Raw genomic sequence first — 18,705 nt, forward strand, 5'->3', positions numbered from 1 at the left:
ACTGCATGTAATCCTCCTCCTCCACCACTCCCGCCGCCTCTCTTTCTCTCCCTCTGCATGTCCCGGCTTGCGCTCATTCACCGTCATGCCCTCTTCTTCTTCTTGTGTTTGCAGGGCTACCGCAGAGAACATTTAAATGGTAATGCCTCAGGTGTCAGTAGCCTCCGGCCCGGAGAGTTATTTGACATTGAGCTGTCGAAAAAAGACAGCAGCCTGGGCTTAAGTGTCACGGTACTGTTCGGCAAGGTTTTCACAATCTCTTTCTTAAGCCCCTGTTTTCCCTCCCCCTCCATCCCTCACCACTGATAATTGATGGTGTTCTTTGCCGGGTTTGGCTTGCTTCCTTGTAGGTGTATCTGGATCAATCTGGAAGTGCTTTTTGGGAATCTGGACTGTCACTCACCCTGCATGCTACATTCATTTATTTTGAACTAACACATTTGTTATTGTAACATTACTGCAAATATAGTCCCTTTAACATCTGTTTTGTACATGTTTACTAATATTTAAATATTTGTCCCGGCTCATTTATGTGTAACCCATTTAATGACTTACAGTACTGTGTGTTTGTATCCACAATACAGTATATCAACATAATACACTTTAAACTACTAAAACACACATCTCAAAAGGGTAGCTAATTAGAAATGACGCACGTTGTTAGCGGTGATTGATTTTGTAGTGAGTAGCACTATAGACCAGATTTTAACCAATTTTTGACAATTGCTAAACAATGAATCCCCATTGTTTTATTGTTTTCATAAATGTACCAAACATATATGCCGTTTATCCTCAAATAGTGTCCTCGGCTCGATCATGCGTCATGTCTTAACTGATCACCGGGTTGAGTAAACAATCTCCTCCTCTCAAATGAATGTCTCCTTTTGTCACTCAGTTAAATATAAGTTGTGGTACCTCAAGCTGTAATTATCTCTACTAGAAGCTACCAAGCAGTACAGATCAGTACGCTACACACTGATTTGGTTTACATTTTTTACTGGGGGGGGGGAGTCAATAATATCATAGGAGCTGGACTGTGCCACAGTGAATTATACTTAAACTGAAACGCACTAAATTGTTCAGAATTGCAACTTGCTCTCTGTCTTACCCAAGATGCATCGAAGCTAGTCTTGGTGGAAAAATGTGTGTTCATTGTTCATAGGTATATCATAGCATGGAAAGCAAAATCCAAATTTCAGCTTGAGCTGATCAGCGGTTTTCAAAAATATTGCAGGTTTTTTTTTTCACTTTTTTGTGAACATGGGCGTGGCCTCCAAATTTCAAATTGCTAGTTCTTTTCTGTGTTGTAGTACCTAGGGCTACATTTTATTGTGTGTGTCAGGTTGGGCGTGTCCCGTATTGTGACTTTCAAGGTCAAAATAGAGGTCAAAGGATCATTTATGTCAAAGGTATTCTGACAAATGAATACCACATTTAGATTCCTTATGATTTCCCCTTTCCAGAGATAGCTCGCAATAAAATAGCTTGCACAGCCGCGTAAGAACATGAAACACGTCCCAAGAAAGCATGTGCAGTTCACACCGTACTTTTTTACTTTATGCTCCATTTTACGCTGTAGGAACGGAACTGTAGACTGTATTAAATTAAATAATAAACGTGAGGCAAGTACATTTGCCTTTCCCATTGCAGTGTTGAAGTAACAATCCTTCGTTGACCTTTCAGTGATGGAAGCATGTCTTGCTCCACCCATTACTGGTACAAAAAATGCACTTTTTGGGGGTATACGGTAATATTTTTTTCATTGTTTGCTTGACATATTAGTCCACTTTTGATTAATTAATCTTGCATGCCAATATTCTTTTTCCATTAAATCCGTCATATAATGCGGTGATAAAATTCCACACACCCATCAATCCCCCAGCAAAAATATCACCAGCGTCTATTAGACTTGCTCTTAGCTATGCTGTCATTTCATTCTATAGGGGGGAGTGAACACGACTATCCAGCATGGTGGCATCTATGTGAAGGCCATCATTCCCAAAGGAGCTGCAGAACTTGATGGAAGGATACATAGAGGTATATGGAGATGTTAAAAATTGTCACAAATAATTAAAAATCATTGAGCCTGGTCAGCATGATCAGTGGTTAGCATGTCCAGAGGTTCTGGGCTGGACTCTCAACCCACCTGTTGTAACGTTGCATGTTCTTGCGTGGGTTGATTGGCTGATGACCAGTCGGGGCGTATCCTGCCTTTTACCCAAAATTTGCTGGGCTAGGCTTGAGCTCAACCACGACCAGCCCTGTAGAAAAATGGATGGATAGAAGGTGCCCTGGCATATTTGTAAACACCCTGATTTTTGGTGGCGTTCCCAGGGGACCGCGTGGTGGCCGTCAACGGAAAGTCACTTGAGGGAGCCTCTCACCAGCAGGCTGTCGACGCTCTCAGAGACACGGGGCATGTGAGTGAGCATACCGGTTGGCATTCAGCTGGCTGGTAACGACAAGCGCTCTCCTTTGTTTGAATTGACTTCTTGGAATGAATTGTCTATCTCTCTATCCATCTTATCAGACGGTTAATTTGTTGCTGGAGAGGGGTCATCCACCCACGGAAAGGATCCATGCACCCGTCACTCCTCAGGGCACTCCGCTGCACTCCAGCAACAGCAGCCTCAGAGAGCCGAGCAAGAGTAGAGTAACGCCGCAGCAGCGCAAAGATGAGCCAGAGTACAGCTTTTTAACGCCAGGTAAGGCAGCAACGTCACACACCATTAGAATGGAATACAGTCCAAAAGAATAGAATGGAGCCTTAAAGTTAAACCCAAACTATCGATAACATTTACAAAAAAAATCATGACAAGCACTTTTCAAAAGATTAATATTATGAGCCTAATACACATTTTACAAACCGTCAAAACTTGAAAAGTGCCACATGAATCAAATATAATTGAAAAAAGGTACCTTAAAGTTTTTTTTACAAAAACATTGAATTGATTTTGGTTCAGCAGCACGCTTATCAGGACCTCTTACTTTTATATATTAGACAGGATTAAGCCTAACCCTTTTATATTCACGTTACCGGGATCGCTAGCAATTATTTTTCGCTTAAATTATCATTTGTCTTTATTGTGTTGATTTGTTGTTGTGTTTAAGTATTGTGTTTATTTTTATTTTGGATTCTTTGTAATTTTTTTCTTTTATTTATTTGTGATTATTTTAACACATTCATCAATCTATTTTCCGTACACTGTACACTCATTATCGTCACAGGTGAGGTGGTGCCTAATATTTTTAAATTTTTTTGTATTTTCAGTATAAGTTTGAAAAAAAAAAAAACGTAATTCTTTTGATCTTATTTTATTGTCATCATTTTGCTTTGTTATAAATATTTTGTTTTCATTTTTTTCATGTATTTAAAAATTTTTTTTTTTACTATTTTATGGTTTGTTTTAAGTGTATTCTTGAGCTTTTGCCATCTGCAGAATATTATACTGTATATTTAAATAAACACTGAAATGTGATTCTAATATACAAGTGCACCATGTAAACAGAGTAATGACAAATCTCCAAAGGCACTGAGGGGGTAACTTAATATATATTTATATGTGTTTGTTGTTATTGCTATACCAGACAATGTATTTGAGGTGCGCCTTGTGAAGAACGCCTCGGGACTGGGCTTCAGTTTCAGTCGGGAGGAGTACATTCCGGACGAGGCTCCGGGCTCCAGTATGGTGCGTGTGAAAAAGCTGTTCCCCGGTCAGCCTGCTGCCGAGAGTGGCCGCATCAATGTTGGCGATGTCATCCTGCGCGTCAATAAAACGCCTCTCAAAGGACTCTCGCAGCATGTATGAAGTCTTTCCTCATTGATGGTTTTTCGAACAGAAAAAAAAAACATACATTTGAGTCAGAATTATGTGTGTGTTGTGTTTAGGAAGTAATATCAGCCTTGCGAGGAACAGGACAGGAAGTGACGTTGCACCTCTGTAGACCGGAACGGGGCGTTCTTGCAGAGATGGATGCCTCGGCTTTGGTGAGAATACTATAGTGAAGTTCTTTCTTATGAATAGATGATCAAAACACTTTTTGGAACCTCCAAAGTCAAACAATTCCTTTTGGTTGATTTACAAGATGTTCCAAAAGCCAATATTCTTGTGGCAAACTCTTCTCCTTGTCATTTTTACTGTGGTGAATGACTTGTGAGACGCAATATACAAAAACTCAACACAACCAGTTGCTGCTTGACAGTATTTGTGTCCGGCAACACTGAAAGCTTCTGGTCACTTCCCTTATTGGCTGTCGATGGGATGCATGTAAAAATCCAGTATCCGTGGCTTGAACAAACTCTATTTACAAGCGTCTGCCCTGACCGTTTTCCCGGGGGAAGGAAAAATCACTCTTAACACGCCACAAGCCACAGGATAATTGCGCAGGAAAATCTGTCAGACACATCTGACAATCGGGTCTTTGCTGAATTTATTGATCGGAAGGGTGAGAAATTTGCCTAGATTGTCGGGGTGTATATAGTATTATTGTTGCACATGAATCACATGTTACAAATAAAGAATTCAAAGTGAATACAAGTTTTACTGTCCAGGGAAAAGCTGATTAGTTCAATTTTTCAGTTAGGTTGGTCGGTAGGAAGTATTTTATATCAACACAACACAAACATCACTTAGCATTATGTCTCGCAGTCGACTTTTGAAATGCCAACACAATTTCTGGAACGTTGCGTACCGCAGTCTCCCACCTCTGCCAACTGAAAATCTTTGATGTTGCTTGCATGGACTTTTTTTTTCCTCTTCAAGCATTGACTGTTCACTAAAGCTTACATTCAGGAATACACAAACACAAAAATTTTCATTACCATCTTGAACTATTGTTAAATGTCCTCGTTCGGCCCCCCAGAAAGGCACTTTATATAAATGTAGGTTTTTATGGTTATTAAGATATTAATCCTCTCAGATGTCCAAGTATATGCAGTCAATGAAGAATTTAATAGATTAAGCATTGAAATGTAAATTCATGTACTGTGAGAGATAATGCTCTGTTACGTTCATAACCTATTCATTATTGGGAAGAAATGCATTTTCCTTGGACAGGAAAAAAAAAAAATTAACTCCATCAAACTTGATCTTAACGTGCACATACTTGGACATCTGATGGGCAAAGTACTGATATCTGCTTTTGGAATTACAATATTTATCATGAAATGATGCAATACATCACAATATTGATATTTTGTGACCCCCTTTTTTCCTTCTTTTGTCCCCCTACCACCTCAAGTGTTCTTTGTATAATCCTGCTAAATAACTAACAAACTGCAATTAAAACACCATGTGTGCTTTTTCCCAGACACCCAACCCATCACCCCGTAAAGAGCCGGTCACCCCAGCCGTGCGTGATCTCGCAAGGGCCAAATCTTGCACTCCACAGGATGACAAGAAGAGTCAGAGCGGTGTGGCAGAAGCCCTGGAGAGGCTGCGTCTCAAATCCAGTGCCAGCGCCGAGGAGACGCCGCGTCGTGAGACCTCCGACAATGTAGAGGACATTCTGGACAGGCTGCAAGTCAAGACCCCCGGCAGACGCAACAGCTACAGCGACAGCACGGATGGCGACGAGGAAGTCGAGGAAGCGTTTAGCCCGAGCGCCCTGGAGCACAGCGGGCAGACATGGGACCACAGTGTCTACCGGACCCCGAGCGGCAGCAGTCTGGGACTCGGATCCTATGGCAGCAGCCAATCCTCTTTCTACTCGCCTCAAATGGCTATGACCAGACTGCAACAAAACAAGAGGTAACTGCTGAGGAAAAAAAATGAGGACTTCCTGTAGGCTACTAATTTAAAAAGATTCAGGCTAGGAAAAAAATACATAATAATAATAATTCTTAAATAAGATAGGATCTACTACCAACAAGCGTTTTTAATGAAAAAATGGGAGTTGGGTCCCCCCAACAAATGAAAATGATTCAAATATGTACTGTATATATTTGAAATATTGAATACGCGGGTGTCGAATTACCAGTATGTGTCAGTCCACTGTAAATAAACTGAATTGCTTTGTGGCACCACGGTCTATTTGTGTTTGGCTCATCTACCGCACCTAAGACTTGATACTCAAAAACATTTTGTGTTTGGGCAGGAATAAAGAGTCCTCCCACCTGGCGACCTCCCGTTCAGCTCCGAGTCCAGATCCCCTTCCTCCCCCTCTGCCCATGCCTTTAAACCTCACTGTGCCCACAAATGGTACAGAAATGGACGAACTTGTCCCGGTAAGGTCGGGGTATTTTTTTTTTATATATATATACTGTTCTACAGATGCTTGCACCCTAGTAGCCTTTGTTAACCACTGTGAAATAAAACTGAAAAAAAGTAAAACTACTCAGCCTTTCAAGATGCCTGTAAGGAGACATATTATAATGTTTTTTCTTCTAATCATTTAATTTAAAACATCTTCCAACAGGCTTAATTGCATGTCTGTGACCTGATTTTGTCAAAATACCCCAAGAAAAAAGTACAGCTCATTGTAGCTTTGCTTACTTTTTGGCTTTGATGTAGTGATATTTCACAATATGTCCCCTTTAAATTGAAAATGAGCAAGTGCTCTTTCCTTTCCTGGTTGGAGAATAATTAAATACATTAAAATAGGAAGTGCTTGGCAGCGTGATGCTGTCACCTAATTGGATTTTATAGATTTTGCCGTTCTGCTTTAAGGTTTCATCTGTTAGTCATTTGTCTGTGTTGACAGGAAGTGGAACTGAAGGTCTCACTAATGAAGTCTGAAAAGGGCAGCCTTGGCTTTACGCTGACCAAAGGCGGTGATCACGGTTGTTACATCCATGACATTGTTCAGGATCCTGCCAAAAGCGACGGGCGTCTTAGGCCGGGGGACAGAATGATCAAGGTACTTTGCACAATCAATCACCAATCGATTATTTATTTGTTTTATTTTTTTTGCTTCATGTTGCAAGCAAAAAAAACCAAGAGATAGTACAGAGCTTTTTTCTTTTTATAAGAGAAGCACATGGTTTTTCAATAGTGTGGAGCAGATTAATAGCATTTCCATTAATTGCAGCGGGGAAAGTTGATTTGAGATACAAGGGATTTGCGTTACGAGCGTGAAGGTATTAAGATCTTGAATCAAGCCATCTTGCGTGCCTTTTATTCACAGGTGAACCAGACAGACGTGAGCAACATGGGCCACACCGAGGTGGTGGAACTTGTGCGTGCAGAGCCTCGGCTGGTGGACTTGGTGGTGGGCAGGGTGTTGGATGGCCCAAAACCCTACATTGATGCCCACCTGCTGCCCGACATCTGCTTTACAGACATCCACAAATCACTTGGTACGAATATCTGCGATGAAGTAAAATGTCAGTAAGAAATAATTCCTGGCACCTCCCTGCAGGTTTGGTGTTGGACGGCGGTCGGGACAGCGTGTTCGGGCTTGTGTTTGTGAAAGACATCCTCACAGGATCGGCGGCATTTGATGAGGGCAGCCTGAGACCACTGGACATCATCCATTACATTAATGGCGCACCCACTCAGGAACTCACCCTCAGCGAGAACACCAGACTGTTGGAGCTTTCTTGTGGCGACCTGACTCTAAAAGCTACAAGGTAGCTAATTGAAGAATAACGCATTAAGTTTATCAATTTTAACAAATTTTGTCTCTCTCACTCAAAGGGATGGCAAGCCTGTGTATCCTGGGAAAGTTATGTCTTCTCTCAATAGTAACATGAGCTCCAATGTGTCATCTGGTATCAATGGTATGTGCAAGTTTGTATCAAATCATACAATGCACTGGTAAATGGATAATTTGTATAATCAAAAAAACACATTACAAGGGTTACAAACATTCTATTATAACAACTGAGGATGTATATAGCACTTAGCAGATAGTTAGCCAAATATGTTACAAACTGAGGTTGTTGGCACCTAACTAGTTAGTGTATAGCATTGTCAGATAATGCCGGTGTTAAACACCAAATCAAAAAGAACGACCTCTCAAAATAAGTCCTGAGGCACATAGCAATTAGCCAGTGAACAGTTATCTAGCTAATGGATGGCATTTGCAGTGTACGCAGTTGTAGCTGGCCAGCTAGCATAGCAAAATCAATGAACCCCCTTATGATAACACGACAATGCATATTATACTACCCCTGTCAGCTGCTAGCTAGCAGATAACACTAATATAAAACAAATTAGTCAATAAAACACATTTTCATCATGGGACGATATATAGCAATAAGCAAGTCAGTTGCTAGTTACTTAGTTTTACCACACGTTGTTGTCTGAAGGTAACTAATTAGCAGATAGCATTATTGGCCACCGTTGTCAGCAAGTTTCTTGCCTGAAGCTAACCTTTTGTCGGCTTCTCGCCAGTCATTTTAGGTAAGGTTTACTGCCCTGCAAGCTATCGGATAGCTTTTTCAGCTCAGGCAGTCCGCAGCTAACTTCCACAAAGCGTTAGTAGCCAACATTAGCGGATTGTCATCTCTACAACTCACATGACTTTACACAGAAGGACTTTTTTGTGTGACTATTAACATTTGTTGAGGCTGCACCTTGTTTCGGAATTTGTGTTTCAAAAAATGTAAAAGCCAGTATTATAGCGACTGTTGTTTATCATTCAAGGGTTCCTTAGAGCAGAGGATCCAATGGAGGCCGAGTTTTTCACAGTCCTGTCGTCTTTAGAGGTAGGCTCAATCCTAATGTTCTTTTGTTTGTGATGTACAATGTTGCTTTGTTAACACATTTGAACATACAGGAGGAGGTGATCAAGCTGGAACTGGACAAGCCCCACACAGGAGGTCTCGGTTTCTCCGTGATCGGCGGTGAGAGAGGTATCTTCGTCAAGTCCATCACAGCGGGCGGAGTCGCCGAGGCCTCGGACAAGTTGCAAGTGGGCGACAGGCTGCTGAAAGTGAGCCTTTTTCAACTTTCCTTTGGACCACTAAGGAAGTGAGCCTTCTGTCTGAAGCCTCTTGTCTGTGTTGGCAGGTGAATGAGGAGCCAATGACGGGCATCTCGCACACCAAAGCTGTCACCACCATCCGCAAAGCTAAAGGCCTGGTGCGCCTGATAGTGTCCAGGCCGCCCGACCAGAACCCCAACACCTACCTGGCCTATCTGCCCATCAACTCGGATAAGTGCAATGGAAACGCAGGTACCAGTGTACCTCACAAGGGAAACCTTGACTTGCTGCAGTTGGTCTTGCTACCTTCGTGTTTGTCTTTGGTAACAGAAAGGCAGTTGAGATCAGGCCTTGGGTTACACTTTCAACTGAAGTGGATCCTTCACATAAATTCTTTCAGTTGCTGCTTGTTTGTTGGTCATGATGCCTTCAGTAATCGGGTTGAGGTCAGGCGACTGAGTTGGCCATATACATAGAATATTGAATTTACTTGGTAAGAATAATGCGTTTCTTAACCTTCGAAAAGTCTTTAGCTGAGCTAGAACTGTGGATTTCGCCTTTAATTCAAGCAATAATAGGAAATTGAGGTGATATGAAATTGCTGGTTTCACTTTTTGCCTTCCGTACTGTAACGACAAAAGTTTGTGGGTGTTTCTACTTTCTGGTCCCTCAAAAAAGCAGTTTAGTTTGGCAACTGAAGTTCAGAGTGGCATCTGAAAACCATTTCATTTTTGTTCTTTCAAAATTACCTTTATTTCGACTCTCAGCTTTAATTTCACACAATTTCTCCTTCAATTGTTGCTTGTTTGTTGCTCTGTCTGCTTCAACTTATCTGCACTAAATGAAAAGCATGTTTTATTCTGTTGATTTGAGATCAGGTGACTGTTGTGTCTTTAAGAATATTTAAGAGGCTAATTCAAGGCTAATTTAAGAATATTAATTATTTGCCTTCAAAAGGTCTCAAGCTGTGATTTAAGTGTGTGTGCTTTGACCAACTCTTAACTGCAGACTCCTTCATTTACAGCTTTTTGTTGCTCTTGCTGCCTTCAGATTTGCCTTCAGTTACAGAAAGGCAGTCAAGTTCAGGCGACTAACCAGATCATTGCAGAGTATTCCGTTTCTTTGCCTTCAAAAAGACTTGACTTGAGATTCAAGTTCAAACTTTTGCTTTTATGGTTTTGAAAAATGTCATTTTCCTCCCTGGTGACATTTTATGAGTCACCTTCACTTGTAGCTTGTATGTGAGTTTTTCTCGCCTCACTTTTGTCCTCGGCAACTAAAGTCTTGTTTGCTGTCTTCACTTGCAGAGTCTTGCTTACTTCAGGTCTGTCTTGACTTACAGTTGAGATCAGCCAACAACAGACTTGACCGTTGAATAATTAATTTCTTTGCCTTCACAAAGTCGAAGTTCAGCTTTGATTGAGATGGTTTTACATTTAAGTGCACCTGCAGTTGCTGCTTGTTTGTGGCTCCATCTTCCTTGACTTATGTCTTAAGTGTCAGTTGAAGTGACTCGGGTCACTCATTCTTTAAAAAAAACAATAAATGCATCCATCTTTATGTCTTGCTTTCACTTTTTAAAGTTTTTAATGTTTGCTGACTTGTTGGAAACTATTATAGTTTGTAATAGTCAATGTTGTTTTCAGATCTCAGTGAGGACAGCGGTGTAAAGACCAAGCTGGGTAGTCCCCATAACGCAGTCAAATCCGGCTGTCCACCGTTACCGCCGACCGACTATGATGAAGGTCCGCCCCATCCCAAAAGGGAGCACAGTGCCGAACTCTCTGAAGACACAGACTACGACGGCTCCTCGTTACCCGAAGACTCGCCCGAGGTCCTCATCAGAGCCCTCACGCTAAAGATAGATTTACATCACGTTTTAATTGGTTGTCTTTTAACTCCGCAGAGTTCCCGTAAAGTTGAATGGCTGGAGGAGAGTGTGGACGCCCCAAGCAATGAAAAGTAAGATTTGGCTTTTGGGAAGTGGGAACAGCAGATGATTTTAATAGTTTTTTTATTTTATTTGAATTTTTTTTAACATGCCATCTGTTGTTGTTATCAAATGGGCAGTTATCTGCAAATGAGCGCTGGTCAGCCCGAAGACGACGACGTCATCACGTGGGGAAGCGATGAGCTGCCCGTTGAAAACTTCAATTCCGCGTTCAGAAAAGGTGAATTCTTACATCATTGAATTTTATTTATTATTATTTTAAAAATTCTTAGAAGTTTAAAAACATTTTTAGAAAATGATAGTAAAGTAATAAACACAAATTACTATGAAAATCCTGTAAGTGATACAATTAAAAAAATACCACCAGTGCTCAACATTTTTAGACTTACTTCTTTTTTATTACCACAAAATAACTTAAAAGATATATATATTTTTTTTTTTTTTAAGTTGAAAAGTTGGTGTCATGTATTTTATTCACAAGTTGTGAGAAATGATATTTCAAAGAATTTAGTAATACTATTAATAAAACGCTACGGGTTTATATATTTGTATAAACTATGCACAAATCAAGGAGAATTTACAGTTAAATGCCCACGGTGCAGCTGGGCCCATTATCACCCAGGACGAGCTGACCTCCTTGCCGCTGGTAGAGGTGGTCCCCGACGGTCAGTACACGGGTCTCGAGCTCAACGGCGTTGTGCGCATGATGAAGGGCCTTCTGGACCAGAAAGTCCCCCAGCAGGAATTTGAGGTGAGACCCTCTCGTTAATCTGAGTAGTATCTGTGGTTCCTCTCAACATACTAACAACACTTCTCTTGTAGAATCTTCAAAATCTTCAACCTCTGGACGATTGTTTGGTTGGCCAAACGAAGGAGAACAAGAGGAAGAACCGCTACAAGAATATTGTCCCTTGTGAGTTAACACAAATGGGTAGAAGAGGGGACAGACACACCGAGGCATCCATTTGAAGTGTGAAGGAAGTAGCAAATCATGAGGTCTTTACCGTCATTTTTTAAACTGACTGTTGGACTTACTTGTCATACAGATGACATTAATGGATATATTGAAGCCAAGTGGAAAGTATGTCTGTCATGTTATGACATCTCGATGAATTATAACACACCCGATATGCACAATGTATGAAACATGTTGATATAAATAAAAGTTCTATTGCACATAAAAATAATGTAAAAGTACAGATTAATACTGCTGATTCATTGAAAATAGTATTTGTGGGCAGTTGTCCATTCATGATGGCTTATGTCTTTTTTTATTACGACTACTAGCAAATTTTAATAATATGTAGTATATACTGTACTTGAAGGGCATTTTCCCCATATCTGTTTTCCTGCAGTTGACACCACGCGAGTGTTGCTCGGCATAAATGGCGGTTATATCAACGCCAACCACATCAAGATGCCCGTGAAAGACGAGGACTTTGTATACATCGCCTGCCAGGGACCCTTGCCGACCACTATGGGCGACTTCTGGCAGATGGTGTGGGAGCAGAAGTCCAACGTGGTCGCCATGATGACGCAAGAGATTGAGGGCGGAAAGGTGAAGTGCCAAAGGTACTGGCCCGATTCGCCGGGCACCACGGAGATGGTGGACGAGCGCCTGCAGGTCAAGTTGGTCAATGACCAATACCTGGACCACTTTGTCATCCGACTCATAGAGGTCAAAGATGTGACGGTAAGGACGTGAAAAAAATGCAAGGGTAAAAAGAAGCACCATCATCTGATGGATGTTGTCATCCAGACGGATGAAACGCAGCTGGTGACGCACCTGAACTACACGGGCTGGCCCGACCACGGGACGCCATCTCAGCCCGAGCAGCTGCTCACCTTCATCTCCTACATGAGGCACGTGCATCGCTCGGGCCCCATCATCACACACTGCAGCGCTGGCATCGGACGCTCCGGGACGCTTATTTGCATCGACGTGGTCCTCGGTCTCATCAGCAAAGACGCTGACGTGAGTCGGACTTGCTGATTGTTTTCATATTTTGGTTACATTTTGAAGAACGGCGGAAATTAAGTGTATTTACTGACATGCCGCGTCATACGTTTTTACATAAGAATGACGTTCATTGTGATGGTTTATTTTTTTTTCTCCTCAGTTTGATATTTCTGACGTGGTACGGAACATGAGACTTCAGCGAAAGGGAATGGTCCAGACAGAGGTGCTCTACACTAAAGAGTTACTTTCAAGCATGACTAATTACATACCTTATTACATTCATGTCTTTATGTGCTTCCAGGACCAGTATATCTTCTGCTACAGGGTGATCCACTATGTCCTGGAATGCCTTCAAGATGAGAAGAACATCTCAGGATAGTCAGTGGACACCAGCAGAAAAAGGCCAAATCATCAAACATGTTTTTACCGTAAATATGCATTCCACCCCAACCAGAGTCTCCATTCTTCTTAAAGAAATGTGTATTTTTATTGTATGTTTGCTTTTTTTTTTTTTTTTTGTTCTCTTCCTTTTGGCTGCTAACCCTCACCCCTCGTGCAACGATGAGAACTGCTGATTGTATTTCTTATATCGACCTATAAGAGAACACTAGTATTTTATTTTCCAGATAAAATGATTACACACATGGACCAATGACATCATATTGTATGTATGTGGAACAAAATTGTGACTATTTTAAATTGCGTTTGTATGTTTATTGATGCTGGAACTCGCCTTGACAGAATACTATGTCAGTATTTGCTTCGCTCGCTGCCTGAAGGTAAATGATAAACTTAAATGTGTACATATTCATCTGCTGAAAATTAAACTGGATACATTTTAATTGTTCAGAGCTTTTTTTTGGTTTGAGTCAATTTTTTAAAAGCAGATGAATTGTTAATGTACAAGGAGGCACATTTTCCATCCCTCCATCCACGTTCTGTCACAATTTTCCCTAATTTCAGGTCCCGGAGTGGTGGGATAACCTTCAACAAGGACACCATGGGCCCCAGCCAGAAAAAAATACATGTATTTGGGGGGGGTCAGTTTTCAGCCATTTTGTTGAGACGCTTATTTGATGACAGTAAATGTGTTTGTGTGACTTGTAGCACAAACAGAACTTAAATATAAATGGAAAATATTCTAATTGGAAAAGCCTTTTTAAAAAATCTTGTGATCTTCTGAGATTAGAAGTTTGAAGGTTTTAGATTATTAAGAATTTTTATAAACCACTTTCTAAAGTATATATATTTCCAAATGAGGTATAAAAAAAGAAATCCAAATCAATCAGCCAAAATGAAATACACAATGCTACTGCAATTTCTTAAGTCATGCGTGTCAGAAATGTATACTAACATACCCCGAAAGGGTTGAATCTATAATTAAGGGTTTTATATTGTTGTTTTCATCCTTTTACTTCAATTTTTATATTTAACTTGTATGAATTTCTTGACAGTAAAATTGGAGATAGAAATAAAGGCCAAATTAATAAAACAGCTATTTGTATTTAATGTATAATCATGTTTTTTCCTTTTATAAGTAATAATAATAATTTGTTACATAACTAGTGGTTTAGAATTAAATTCAGTGTATCCCCCAACTGCTACTAAATTTAAAAAAGAATGAAAAAAGACTCATAAAAACTCAAATGATCATAGAATATTTGTAAAGTCATATCGTAAACAATGAGTATGTATGTAAGCAAACCATCAATGAGTTTCATTGTTTCCATGAAGCCACCAGAAAGCTCACATTCTCATTGTTAACAATAATAAGAGTCTTAGAGACAAAATGTGAAACGTGTTCAATTCAGTATCCTTCAGCCATCCCCTTCTTCCTCGCGTCTGATTCGGCCACAATGCATCCCTCGTCCTTCTCCACAGCGTTTACTATGTTGAAAAAGTACTGCATTTGTCCAATCTGGTGCCCAAGAGCTTTGAGGCCGTCGATGACAGACTGAAGGCAGAGAGGAAATTTGACATGACAATCATAAGTGATCATCTCTGGTTTCAAAGTGCGTTTCGATAGATCACCTGGTCAAAAGCGGGTGGAAAATTCACATTGTTCTTGGAGTCGACAAACACAATGGGAGCGTCGATAGCTTCTTTCAGGCTCATTCCAAGCCACAGGTGATTTATTACAGACTGGGGGGCATACAGATCAACAGTGTAAATAAAAAAACATTCATAAAGGACACATTTTGTATTAGAGGGCTACCAAGGCCACTGCACTGGTGATCATGCTGCCCCCTGCTCCCCCAATCACAAGAAGTCCGCCAGACTTGGATTCTAGTATAGCTGGGGTCATTGACGAGGGAGGCCGCTCGCCTGAAAAGAACATGCAAATATTATACTACAGAGTGAACTCTGTCGTAGTTTTCGTAGGCAAGCAAAGGTGACTCAACCAAGGAGTAGAATACAAATATTGAGATGCACAGACTGGAAGAGCTTTATTGTGTGGACCGTCACCTCCAAAACGAATCAATGTGTGTCCATTTCATGTCCACACGGAGAGCTGAAGGTGGAGCTTACCGGGCTTCAGTGTGTCTGCTCTTCCACAGAAGTCAGCCAGCTCATTATTAAGGATGATGCCCGTCCGTGGGGAGTAAACGCCTCCTCCGAATCTACACCGACACAATAATGACAATCTTCATATTTCGGGACAATTCCAACAAGCGTCTCCTCACAAATGGTTGATGGTGCTGGTGGCAGAGACGGCCAGTCCGTCTTCATCCAGCACGGACACTTGCGACGTTCCCGTGTGATCGGGCGGCAGCTCGATGTCGGAGTAGTACGAGGGCGGGTGGGTGCTGTTGGAAGAAATCATTGCCCTGATGTGATTGATGAAGTCAGGATCCCTCAGATGCTCTGCACCCTGTAAGAAGATGACATTTTCCATTTTTTTTCCACTGTGTGTGTCCTGCTTGAATGCTTTTTTGGTTTCCATTGGCCAAAAGCCTCTCATTGTCACCATTACAAGAGGAGCACACATTCAAGGTGTGTTAACGCTTTCAATGGCAGCCATTTTAATTAAAAAACAGTTATAGAACCTACTGAGTGCCAGCTAATTTAGCGCATTCTGACTCCACCCAAATCACTTATTTTGGACCCAAAACTGCAGAAAATAAACTTTTGGTCAAAAGATATCTTTTTTGCACAACAATAACTTTTATACTAATACATTTTATTTAGTTTGATGCCTCCTACATCTGAACAGTCATTTTCATTTATAAAATACCAAAAACAACAATGAAAGTATTCTTTAATGGCAAAATAACGTATTAACAAATATTCACTCATGTAACAATTTTATATTTGACAAACTATTTACACGCTATTTAGTAGTAGTAGTATTTAGTAGTGTGCGTCTATCGAGCCGCGTGTATATACATTACATCATTGCTTCTGCTACAAAATTTATCACCGTCATCTCTCTCTTTTGTGACACTCTTTGTAGAAGATATTTACGTGACGAAACACTTTGATCAATCACAATGTGCTTGTAACAGTCAAATTTCCAGATGTCAGTCATGTTCACAAGCTGAAGCATTGTTTTTGATTCAAAGTGATCTCATTCAAACGCTGCCATCTGATGGCCATAGTTAATTTTTCATTTTTTATTTTTACTTTACAAGTTTAATGATTAAACTAGAGTTGATCAAGACTTTTCTCCGGCCATTCTGATTAAAAAAATATATAATTAAATGTAGTTAACGATGATTTCTGGCGCTACTTGTTCAGATTCCCGTTGACGACGTTTCACGTCATTGGCGCTTAAAGAGTTAAGCTTCCAGAAATGGTGCAAAAAAAAAAGATAAAATGTTTTCCCCTTCGAAGTAATTCCCCTGGCATTTATCACACTTCTTGACCACGTCTTCAAACTGGGTCATCTTAATAACTGCCTTGAGCCTTGAGAAATAGAGGCAGGTCAGGCGAAAAGGGAGTTTACTCCAGCATGGCGATGTTCAGTTCCAGGAACTGCCGAATACTCAGACTGTGAACAGACTCGCTGTCATAGTGAAGCAGCCACGAGTTGTCCTGCCACAATTCTCGTCTCTTCTCACTCACTGAATGAATGTCTCTTGGTACCCGAATAAACAGAATATCCTGCAACTTTTGCATCACTCTAAAAACAGTTGGGTTAATAAATCAATTATGGGTCAAAAAGGGACCAATCGGGCAATCTGACCAAGTGTGTTGTGTTTGTTTGTGTTTTTTGCACAAAACAACCACTCCCAAAAAAGGGTATTTTTGACCCAACTTTTATCGAGTGATGGGTCCGTGTGTAAGAAGAGCTGGGGGCTGTGGAAACTTGTAAGTTTGGAATTGAACTATTGTATAGCATTTATGATGGCAGTCCTGGAACTTTCCTGGCACACCATATATTCAAGTGACAATTATCTTTTTTTTCTAATGGAACATTTTTTGCACATGTACGATGTTATGACATGAAATATCATATCGAACCGTCTCCCTGTTGAACAAAGGATCGCGAATGCTTCTTCGCTGACCGTTGGCAAATTTGACCGCCTCTATATAATGATGGTAAAACTGAATTTTCCTCTCCCCATCCAGGGAATGTGGTGTCAAGGAGAACCCTGTGGAAAAAAAAACCCCAAAGATTATTTGGATATTCAGTCTTTGCATAACTAACAAACCCAGGAAATGAGAGACAAAATACCTTGCATGATCTTGAGAATAAAGACAAGCAGGGCGCCCCCAGCTGGCGGCGGAGGGATGTGCATCAGCGTGTCCCCAAGACGAACTGTCCACGCTTCCACGACACTCGCCCGGTAGGACCTCAGATCCTCCATTTCTAATGTCCCACCTTGAAGAGTGGCATATAAAACCTATTTATCCTTCTAGGTGGGGTTGGTCGCCTCAATCAAATTATTGTGCACATTCACAAATATGGACAACTCCGACTAGGGGTGTCCAAATTTGTCAGGCCAATTTTCAAACCCAGCACCTCAGGACGGTGAGGCAGATGTATTTATCGCTCTACCGCCGTGCTGCCTACCTTTAAAATCCTTATGGATATTACATTTAGCTCCCACCTGCGGCTTTGACGTCGTGAATTAAATCCCAAGCCATCTCGCCAGTGTAGAAAGCATCTGCTCCTTTCTTGGCAATCGTCTGCATGCTCTCAGCAAGTTGAGGAAACTTCATGATGTCTCCTGTCCCAAGAACACTCTTGTTGTTGTTGCAAAAACGTTCACTGGAGGGGGGAAAATAAATACCGGTAACAATTATTTGCGTGCAATTATACTGTCGGCCACTAGATGACAGCACACTGTTATACAATACTTGAGACTGTGAATTTGAAAGAAGACTGAAACGTTAAACCCAAGTATTTTTGTACCAGAGGGATGACCGTTCTACTCTGCTTTTCACAGTGGGAAAGCCAAGAATCTTCCCCAGGTGAGGAGACACCGGGATGCCCTCCCTGGCCAGTCTTATGGGCTCCTCGAAGAGCTTGGACCACGGCAGCCTGCCGTAGCGCTTGTGAAGGGCCTCGTAGCCCCGCAGTTCACCGGGAACACCGATCCACTGACTACCTAAGAGAGCGCGATATCGGAAATGGTAATCCCTCATGCTAATGCATATTTACTGACACATTCTGTAATTACCTGGTGAATGCTTGAATGAGTCCGAACAATCATCTAACAGGTTGCTTTTAAACTTCCGAGGGACAGTCTCTCTGAAGTTGTAGACCGTCACCTTACCTGGGGAGAAAATGGCCACAGCCGCTTTGGCAATCCGCTATGTAAAAGTCTTTGAACATCAGAGCACCAACCTGTTTTATTTCTAATGGTTACTACAGAGCCTCCACCGAGCCCCATGCTCTGAGGGTAGACCACGCCGGTGCACAGGAGAGCCGCGATGGCGCCGTCTACTGCCGAGCCGCCCTGCTGCAAAACGCTCCTGG

General features: G+C 41.3%; 2 protein-coding genes across 6 annotated transcripts in view; one reads left to right on the forward strand and one right to left on the reverse strand.

The window, feature by feature from the left end:
* Nucleotides 1-13,621, forward strand: part of ptpn13 (protein tyrosine phosphatase non-receptor type 13) — a 71,038-nt gene extending 57,417 nt beyond the window's left edge. For 3 of the 5 annotated variants that reach the window (XM_086052981.1, XM_086052984.1, XM_086052983.1), the window contains 24 exons: nt 115-246; nt 1,944-2,037; nt 2,335-2,420; nt 2,531-2,705; nt 3,589-3,803; nt 3,890-3,988; nt 5,311-5,750; nt 6,097-6,226; nt 6,703-6,858; nt 7,126-7,297; nt 7,360-7,570; nt 7,638-7,720; nt 8,589-8,650; nt 8,722-8,877; nt 8,955-9,120; nt 10,515-10,702; nt 10,775-10,830; nt 10,939-11,039; nt 11,422-11,570; nt 11,642-11,732; nt 12,175-12,512; nt 12,579-12,794; nt 12,940-13,002; nt 13,081-13,621. In XM_086052981.1, coding sequence (XP_085909107.1) covers nt 115-246; nt 1,944-2,037; nt 2,335-2,420; nt 2,531-2,705; nt 3,589-3,803; nt 3,890-3,988; nt 5,311-5,750; nt 6,097-6,226; nt 6,703-6,858; nt 7,126-7,297; nt 7,360-7,570; nt 7,638-7,720; nt 8,589-8,650; nt 8,722-8,877; nt 8,955-9,120; nt 10,515-10,702; nt 10,775-10,830; nt 10,939-11,039; nt 11,422-11,570; nt 11,642-11,732; nt 12,175-12,512; nt 12,579-12,794; nt 12,940-13,002; nt 13,081-13,158 — 3,657 coding nt within the window. In that variant the 3' untranslated portion in view covers nt 13,159-13,621. The remainder of the gene's footprint in view (nt 1-114; nt 247-1,943; nt 2,038-2,334; nt 2,421-2,530; nt 2,706-3,588; nt 3,804-3,889; nt 3,989-5,310; nt 5,751-6,096; nt 6,227-6,702; nt 6,859-7,125; nt 7,298-7,359; nt 7,571-7,637; nt 7,721-8,588; nt 8,651-8,721; nt 8,878-8,954; nt 9,121-10,514; nt 10,703-10,774; nt 10,831-10,938; nt 11,040-11,421; nt 11,571-11,641; nt 11,733-12,174; nt 12,513-12,578; nt 12,795-12,939; nt 13,003-13,080) is intronic. The other 2 variants (XM_086052982.1, XM_086052985.1) reach the window with 2 other exon arrangements.
* An 800-nt stretch (nt 13,622-14,421) lies between these two features.
* The window catches only part of ggt5b (gamma-glutamyltransferase 5b), a 6,404-nt gene continuing 2,120 nt past the window's right edge, over nt 14,422-18,705 (reverse strand). Inside the window, exons 2-12 of the mRNA XM_086052986.1 lie at nt 18,574-18,701; nt 18,407-18,502; nt 18,139-18,334; nt 17,834-17,994; nt 17,458-17,604; nt 17,244-17,374; nt 15,464-15,651; nt 15,309-15,400; nt 14,995-15,104; nt 14,811-14,921; nt 14,422-14,733 (exon numbers count right to left, since the gene is read on the reverse strand). Of these exons, the coding sequence (XP_085909112.1) occupies nt 14,587-14,733; nt 14,811-14,921; nt 14,995-15,104; nt 15,309-15,400; nt 15,464-15,651; nt 17,244-17,374; nt 17,458-17,604; nt 17,834-17,994; nt 18,139-18,334; nt 18,407-18,502; nt 18,574-18,701 (1,507 nt within the window). The 3' untranslated portion in view covers nt 14,422-14,586. The remainder of the gene's footprint in view (nt 14,734-14,810; nt 14,922-14,994; nt 15,105-15,308; nt 15,401-15,463; nt 15,652-17,243; nt 17,375-17,457; nt 17,605-17,833; nt 17,995-18,138; nt 18,335-18,406; nt 18,503-18,573; nt 18,702-18,705) is intronic.

Source organism: Filicampus tigris, chromosome 15 (assembly GCF_054856515.1).
Source record: "Filicampus tigris isolate MCC_2025a chromosome 15, RoL_Ftig_1.0, whole genome shotgun sequence".
NCBI lineage: Eukaryota > Metazoa > Chordata > Actinopteri > Syngnathiformes > Syngnathidae > Filicampus > Filicampus tigris.